An 8,959-nucleotide genomic window follows, 5' to 3' on the forward strand; every position below is an offset into this window, starting at 1 on the left:
ATTGAATCTAATGGGACACGTAGTATAGCTACTACTAACAGTAGAACAACAAAATAGTTGGATGAAAGTGTAAATAATAAAATAAAAATAATAATAAATACGTTCTAATTTCACCGGAACTACTACTTGTGTCAAGGGTTATTGGGCGGGACCAGATAAATTAGCCGATCTACAAGCTCACAAAGCATTGCAAAGCCAAGGGCTGAGAGTTTGTAAATCAACTGTTTCCTGTACGCACCAGGAACAGAACAGTCTATGATTAGGACGCACACAGTCAGCCAGCAGACTAGCATTGTTCTACGTCGGCTCTAGCGTTTATTTTACACCCGCAGAAAAACAAACTTTTCCATTTATTCTAGCACTCTGTTTTTCTCTCTCTCCCACTCCTTTCCCCATTAATCCCATTTGTTTGATACGTCGAGAAAACGATATGGATCAAAGAAGGAAAAGAATGAGAGGGTCGATGTTTTGTCATCATTGTGATGAAGTCTTCTCCAAATCGGCATTTTACCGCCATCGAGAAATGGTAAGATTTTAACATTATTAAACTTAGTTTATAGGGATAGTTTAAACTGTTTAGGATAGTGGTTCTCAAACATGTTCATGTCACCGCACACCCGCGGCAGTACAGGCTGTGAGGCCTCTCGTCTTTTGTAAAAATAAAAAATACGCTGTCACTACTGACCAAAACAAAGACGGTTTTAATATGTTGAAAGCCTACTTTCCGTAGTGGGTAGACTCTGAGCCCCCCACCTCAGGTCTAAAATACACTTTTGGGCCATATAATAAAATATTTCATCAGGAGGATAAAATGTTTTGGTTACTCCACCGCGCCCCCTACAGATCTACTCAGTGGAACTTTTCTATTGACCAGATTTTTTTCAGCCGGTGAAATATTTTCTTATATGGCCAAAAAGTGTATTTTAGAGTTGAGGTGGGGCGCTCCGAGTGTTCCCACTAAGGAATGTAGGCTTTCAACTCTATAAAACAGTCTTTGTTTTGGTGAGTAACGAAAGAGTATTTTATTTTTTTTACTGGAGACGAGAGGCTGCGCCTGTGGTGTACAGTGTTGTTGTGGCTGGCTAACCAGTAACGTTGATGTAAATGTAAAGAGGCAGCTGGAGGTTTATTGAATATGCTTTGTGCATTAGATTTATGCCTTTGAAAGTGCCTTTGAAAGTGCCTTTGAAACTGACTAAGTAAAAAGTACACATGTAGATACCTCCATAGATAGATATACCATACACCTAGATACCTTATGTTTTTATGCTGTACCTAGGTACAGTATATTTATGGAGGTAAGGTAACTAGTAAAAAGTATGGAAACAAGTATAGACCCATGGGGGACTTTGGTCAGCTGAAGTATAGAGTTTAAGCACAGGGTGAGATGATGGCAGTATAAAAGAGCATGTGTCTTAACAACTAATTAATGATATAGGACATTGGTTCTCAAAGTGGGGTCCGGGGACCCCCAGGGGTCCTTGAGCGAGTTACAGGGGGTCCCCAGCTAAATGATGGATATAGGAACCAAATGGACCCTTATGGGTCTGTAACTCTGCGAGTGTACAAATGGCGGGTCCATTTGGTTCCATTTGTACACTCTCAGAGTTACATTAACATTGATTTTACAATATGAATTGGGGTCCCAGAGATAGAAATGTTATTAAATGGGGGTCCGTAGCCTAATGCATGTGAAATTGGGGGTCCTTGAAATTAAAAAGCGCTGATAATCACTGCGAGTGCCGAAAAATCTTCTCTTATGGGGGGTCCTGAGGCATATTTTTTAAAATGGGGGTACGTGGGCTAATAAGTGTAAATTTGGGGGTCCTTGACATGAAAAAGTTTGAGAACCACTATAGGATGTTGGGGGGCCTTCATTGGAATACATGCCCTAAATCAGCTCTTGCTCTCCTTGCATGTTGTCAACCAGATGGAGAACAGAAACCAGACCACAGACAACACGGATAATGCGCCTGTAGAAAATGTACAGGTAACAGAAGTGTTAAATTAGAGTTGACCAGTCTTAACTATTATCCAGTGGTGTGAGTGAGATGACATTATATACATTGTACTCAACTACTGAGTGTGCGTATGTGCGTGCGTGTGTAAACTGTATTTGTGTCCTAATGGCTAAATAATATTGGATATTTTCTTTGTATTTTCACCTCTAGAAGATAAGCAGACTGCACTCAAACCGCATTGAGTCATCAGAAGATGAACAGCACCAGCAGAAGCAGGTAAATGAAGTGTTGAGATTTCAGTTGACTTTGACTACCACATGAACCCTAGCGTCCCTATTCTGGTCATAACCTGGTCATAATGTACTGAGTGTGCGTGGGGAAACTGTATTTGTGTCCTAATGGCTAAATAATATTGGATATTTTCTTTGTATTTTCACCTCTAGAAGATAAGCAGATTGCACTCAAACTGCATTGAGTCATCAGAAGATGAACAGCACCAGCGGCAGCAGGTAAATGAAGTGTTGAAATTTCAGTTGGCCATGACTCGTAACCACATGAACCCTAGCGTCGCTATTCTGGTCATAATTGGCAAATATTCACCCAAAAATATATGTAAATCTTTTTGGTTAAAATAAATGGTGTAGAGGGGAGTGAGGGCGGTGAACTTAAAGAAGGTCCAAGGTAGCTCTGTTCAGTTCAAGTATAAATATTTTAGTATTTGGAATACATGCCCTAAATCACTCTCCTTGCATGTTGTCAACCAGACGGAGAACAGAAACCAGACCACAGACAACACGGATAATGCGCCTGAAGAAAATGTACAGGTAACAGAAGTGTTAAATTAGAGTTGACCAGTCTTAACTATTATCCCACAGGGGTGTGAGTGAGATGACATTATATACATTGTACTCAACTACTGAGTGTGCGTATGTGCGTGCGTGTGTAAACTGTATTTGTGTTCTAATGGCTAAATAATATTGGATATTTTCTTTGTATTTTCACCTCTAGAAGATAAGCAGACTGCACTCAAACCGCATTGAGTCATCAGAAGATGAACAGCACCAGCGGCAGCAGGTAAATGAAGTGTTGAAATTTCAGTTGGCCATGACTCGTAACCACATGAACCCTAGCGTCGCTATTCTGGTCATAATTGGCAAATATTCACCCAAAAATATATGTAAATCTTTTTGGTTAAAATAAATGGTGTAGAGGGGAGTGAGGGCGGTGAACTTAAAGAAGGTCCAAGGTAGCTCTGTTCAGTTCAAGTATAAATATTTTAGTATTTGGAATACATGCCCTAAATCACTCTCCTTGCATGTTGTCAACCAGACGGAGAACAGAAACCAGACCACAGACAACACGGATAATGCGCCTGAAGAAAATGTACAGGTAACAGAAGTGTTAAATTAGAGTTGACCAGTCTTTACTATTATCCCACAGGGGTGTGAGTGAGATGACATTATATACATTGTACTCAACTACTGAGTGTGCGTATGTGCGCGTGCGTGTGTAAACTGTATTTGTGTTCTAATGGCTAAATAATATTGGATATTTTCTTTGTATTTTCACCTCTAGAAGATAAGCAGATTGCACTAACCCTAACCCTAACCCTAACCCGGCAGCAGGTAAATGAAGTGTTGAAATTTCAGTTGGCCATGACTCGTAACCACATGAACCCTAGCGTCGCTATTCTGGTCATAATTGGCAAATATTCACCCAAAAATATATGTAAATCTTTTTGGTTAAAATAAATGGTGTAGAGGGGAGTGAGGGCGGTGAACTTAAAGAAGGTCCAAGGTAGCTCTGTTCAGTTCAAGTAGAAATATTTTAGCCCCTCTGTGTAAACCTCTGGTACTTGATGGCTTGTTGGTCATTATCAGAGTCACATATTCTATGTAGTCTCTGAAACTGTCCAAAAGGTATATTGGAGATGAGACTAGAGTGATGGAAGCTGTCTGCCCGTAGGATATTATATTTATTTCCTGCGTAATGGATTAATAATAACAATAATAATGTCCAGTTGTCCACTCTTGAATAGTAATATATATGTAGGTTTAGTTGTCGCACTTATGTTTGTTGTCATGTTGCTTAGACACCAGAACCATGCATAATGAGCCTTATTGTAGAGGAGCTATTCCCTGTTTTTCCCGAATTTTGACTTGTTTTGAGTTACTAATAGTTAGGATGGGAAAATGCAGGGGAAAAGTCCAGCTATATGTACTTGGTATAAATACCCCACAATCCAGTTATTAATCGAGTTATTGTCCTGATGTTTTGTGCTTCAGATGACCAGAAGCCTCACTTCAAGCACCAATGAAGATTCCTCAGAAGTTGAGCAGGTAAATGATGTGAAATATTAAATCTGCATTAACACTGTTCATGATAATGACTGATCCATACAACCATCCATAAGAGTGTTCTTGACCAGAGATGCAAATTAGTCGACTTGCTTGCAATAATTCCCTTCATTAGACTTGGTATTCATGACTTAAGACTTGACTTCAGATACATGGCTCTAAAGACATTATACTGTACACCGATCCAGTGATGCTGCTAGCCCTGCATCCTGGATCCATCATGCATCCATCACATTTTTAATAAAGGATGCATTAAACGAACCACCATCTTTTTCATATTATGAGTTTGTACCCTGTATTCTGAGTTTGTTACTTTCCAAGAAGTAGTGAATATAGAATGTACATTAGGACAGTGTTTCTCAACCTGTGGGTCGATTCTTTTTTTTTTTTGCGGGGGGGGAGCCAGATGACGGTGAAGTCACTATTTAAGGACTTTTAAGACCTTTTTAATAACTCAAGAAAGAAAAGAATAAAGACAATTACTGCATCAAAAGTAATCAACAAACTATACTATAAAAACTGGTCAAACATTGGCCAGATTGTCAAATAATATAAGGAGGCAACATTTTGAAAATAGCTGGTCTACAAGCTCACAACGCCTCGCGTTGCAAGGCGTTATAAGCTTGTAGATCTGCTATTTTCAAAATATGTACAGAGTCCTACTAAATGTAATTTCTCAACCCCTAATTCTAAGTGCTTGTCAGGGTGGGGGGTTCCAGTTCAAATATGATTATTTAGGGGGGGGGGGGGGGGGGCAGTTCAAATTTGATTTTGGAGGGGGTCACAGCCTGAAAAGGTTGAGGAACCACTGCATTAGGATATAAGGTACACACACACACACACACACTTTATTGTACAAACAGTATACATTTTGGCAAATGTTTAATTTTCTGATAATTTGAAAATGAATGAATGTAGCTATAAGTATAACCCTTGGAGATCAAAGACAACGAAAGGGAAAAAACAAACATTACATTGAAAACCTAGCAACATCACTTTAGATCAGGGCTACTCAACTTAAGATGGCTCAGGGGCCACTCAGCAAAATACCAAAAGTCCAAGGGGCCGCAAACTAAAAATGACTGTCCTATTTTGGATTTTTCCATTTTGTAACACACACTACACATTGTTATTGTTATAAGAAAATGTACATTTTGACATATTCTTTTCACTGTACCTGTTTATTTTGTGTGTATGTCCAGTGGCATCAGTTCAGCAAAAGCTAAGGTATGGCAAGGTTAGGGTTGCCAACTCCCAGAGATTGAATTAAGGGACACCTATCCTGGGCGCGCGGCAAAAAAGAAATGGGGGTCAAACCCCCCAAAAACCCTGAAATGCATAGAAAACTATGCATTATACCTGTAACAATTGACGCACCTGTATATGTCTGTCTGTTTGTTTTTGAAAAAGAATGTAGCAACCCATATATTTGAACGGAAATGTATATTTTTATCCTGTGCTTAAAAAAGTTGAGTAGCGCTGCAGAAGTTACTGTTAGCACTGGGGGATAAATCTGGTGTAATTTGGTGTAAAAATCAAAATTGAGATTCACTTGAACAAAGTTTGGCATGGATTGCTCTGTTGAGCTGTCTGTTTTAGAGAGCATCACACACAGCATCACATTGTAAGAATCTTTGACTATCTCTTCATAGATTACCGCTGATTTTCTTGTTGTCGAAGGTGCAGATTTAACTACAGCGTAACCTGGGTAACCGTCGCGGAAGTCTTTGTCATTCTCATTATTGTGCTGATCCGATTTTTTTCTCTTTGTGTGTTCGTTCTTTCTCATTTTAGTCACATTCTGAGGACCAAGAAGTTTGGAGTGAGAATGAAGTGTCACTGAACAATGGGCAAGACGGCCAAGAAAATCCAGAGGACACTGCTAGATGTGAGCAACATGCCATAATCACATTCTTGCTTTTGTTACTGTCAAAGTGGAAGTCATTCTTCACAGTCTCTGACCGGGCATTTGAGTCAATCTTAAAAATTTTCAGAATAATGTTACATGTACTGAGTAGTACATTTCGTGTCGCACCTTTACAAGATATTGTAGCACATTTCCCTGCAACTTTATATATGTTCAGGAAGGCTATATCTGTAAATGGAAATGATTTTACCACATTTGTTGTATGTCCAAAGTGCCATTCTGTATATACCTTGGATGAAGCTGTAACGTTAACACATGATGCTAGTGGGAAGGTCATCCAGAAGAAGTCAAACAAATGTTGCCATGTAGCTTATCCCACACATTCACAAAAAAGATTTCGTAATAAATGTGACACTGTGCTAATGAGATCTGTTGTCGGGAAAGACGGAAAAGAGTTTCTTTACCCAAAAAGAACATTTTGTTATCGAAGTTTGATAAAATCTGTTAGTGATATGTTAAAGCGACCTGGCTTCAAAGAGTCCTGTGAAAAGTGGAGGCAGCGTAATGTTAAGGAGGGAGTATATGCTGACATTTTTGATGGGCAGGTATGGAAGAACTTTCAGGTTTATGAGGGCAAGCCATTTTTACAAGAGTTAGGGAATCTTGGTTTTATGCTCAATGTTGACTGGTTCCAGCCCTATAAACATATTAATGACTCTGTTGGGGTAATGTACTTTTGTGTGATGAATCTTCCAAGGGAGGAAAGGTTTAAGAAGGACAATATCATAGTTGTTGGAATTATACCTGGTCCCCATGAGCCAAAGGAACACATAAATGGTTTTTTGGAACCTTTGGTCAGTGATTTGAAACAACTGTGGGCTGGGTTAAATATTGATGGAAAATTTGTCCGTGGAGCTTTGTTGTCTTTAGCGAGTGACATTCCAGCTGCGAGGAAAACCGGAGGCTTTCTTGGCCACATGGCAATTAAGGGTTGCAGCAAGTGCCTAAAAAGCTTTCTACGGACTGTAGATAATAAGGTAGATTACTCTGGGTTTGATGATACATGGCCGGTTAGAAGTAACACGGACCACTGCAGATATGCCAGAGAAGCTAAGAGGGCAAAAAACAAAGCTAGCAAAAGCCGGATTGAGGGTAAATATGGAGCCAGATACAGCTGTTTACAAGAATTACCATATTTTGATGTTGTTCGAATGCATGTTATTGATCCGATGCATAACTTGCTGGAAGGTACAGCCAAAAGAGTGATGCAAGTTTGGAAAGAAAGGGGTGCAATCTCCAAGGAAGGATTTGCCACAATACAGGAAAGGGTAAACGCACTGAAACTTCCAAGTAACATTGACTCTGGTATACCCTCAAAGATTGAGGCAGCTTTTGAAGGTTTTACTGCAGCACAGTGGAAACTTTGGGTTTGTGTCTATTCCACCTTTGCTCTTAAAGGAGTCATAGGAGAAGAGGACTATAGTTTGTGGAGAGTTTTTGTTGCAGCAACACAATTGCTATGCTCTAGAGTTATTGATGATGTGCAGATTGAGGATGCCCATAGATGTCTCCAAATGTTTTGTAGATCCTTTGAAAACCGATATGGTAAACAGTGGTGCACTATGAATATGCATTTACATCTACATTTGAAGTCCTGTGTTAAAGACTTTGGACCTGTTCATGGATTCTGGTGCTTCTCATTTGAACGTGCCAATGGTACATTAGGAGATTATCACACTAATAACCAAGACACTGAAGTGATTATGATGCGAAAATGGCTCGCTGAATGGCAGGTAGCAGGCAAACCGTTAATGTGCCCAGATCTTTTGGATAGATTTGATACAGAGGTTGAAACACTATTCCGAAACACCCCCACTGCCACAGCTATCCAGGCAGAGAAGTTACATGTCCTACATGATCTCTCGCATGATCATATTTCCCATGGAAACTTTGAGCTTGATAATACTCTAGAAACTTTGCTTCCACCTGTTAAACAAACCACAATGTCAATGTCAGACAATTCAGATCTGCTGTCAATGTTTAAGGTGATGTATCAGAATGAGAGAATTGAGAGAGTATCTTTAAACTACATGTACAGCAGCAGATATAGTTTAGCTGGTGATATATTTTCAACATGTCGCTATAGGTCAGGATCATCATCATTTGTGACTGCAAAATGGTTGGGTGTTGAGGGAGTCACAGGAGATCCCATTATCGACCCTAATGCACTAATGCGCCCGGGAGAGATGTCAAATATATGGAAAGTGTTTGTGTTTTTATGGAGAGATGAATGTTTGACAAAGGTTGAACATGCAGTAGCAAAAGTGAATTGGTTCAAAGAGCATGGGGATAAGTGGCATTTTGGGCAAAACAGCAATTGCACAGTCTGGGAAACTAATCAAGTACCATGGTCATATGCATCTTTCCTTCCACTGAAAAGAATTGCTAGTCAGTGTGCATGCTGTACTTTCAAAGTACCCTTTTCTACAGCAAGGCAGGAAACTGTTAATGTGTTGGTAACACTGCCTTCGGCAAGATGTGTTTAACCTGTATAATCATTGTTGTTGGGCAGAATGGCCCCCAACAACCTTTACACGATAGAGAGGGCCCCCCCTTTCCCCTGAAATAATTTTGATTTGATTTTTTTGGCCTATAATTGGTATGCCCAAAACGGGGACGTCGGGTTCAAAGAGATTAAGACTGTCAGTGGGTTTGATACATGTTAGTAGAGGCCCTAGGAGGGGTCCACGTGCGAGCCCTTATTTATAGTCTGT

The 8,959-nt window shown here is 39.8% G+C and overlaps 1 protein-coding gene across 1 annotated transcript; it reads left to right on the top strand.

The window, feature by feature from the left end:
* Positions 1–286: 286 nt before the first annotated feature.
* On the top strand, positions 287–6,240 carry LOC308081174 (uncharacterized protein; the record flags this gene model as incomplete). The annotated part of the gene is made up of 9 exons (XM_080457567.1): positions 287–526; positions 1,931–1,990; positions 2,172–2,237; positions 2,405–2,470; positions 2,726–2,785; positions 2,970–3,035; positions 3,291–3,350; positions 4,247–4,300; positions 6,113–6,240. Coding segments are annotated over exons 1-9 (656 nt in total), but the record flags the coding sequence as incomplete, so codon positions are not given.
* Between the last annotated feature and the right edge of the window lie 2,719 nt (positions 6,241–8,959).

The sequence above is a fragment of the Gymnoscopelus braueri genome (genome assembly GCF_963280865.1).
Source record: "Gymnoscopelus braueri genome assembly, contig: SCAFFOLD_52, whole genome shotgun sequence".
NCBI classification, from domain to species: Eukaryota; Metazoa; Chordata; class Actinopteri; order Myctophiformes; family Myctophidae; genus Gymnoscopelus; species Gymnoscopelus braueri.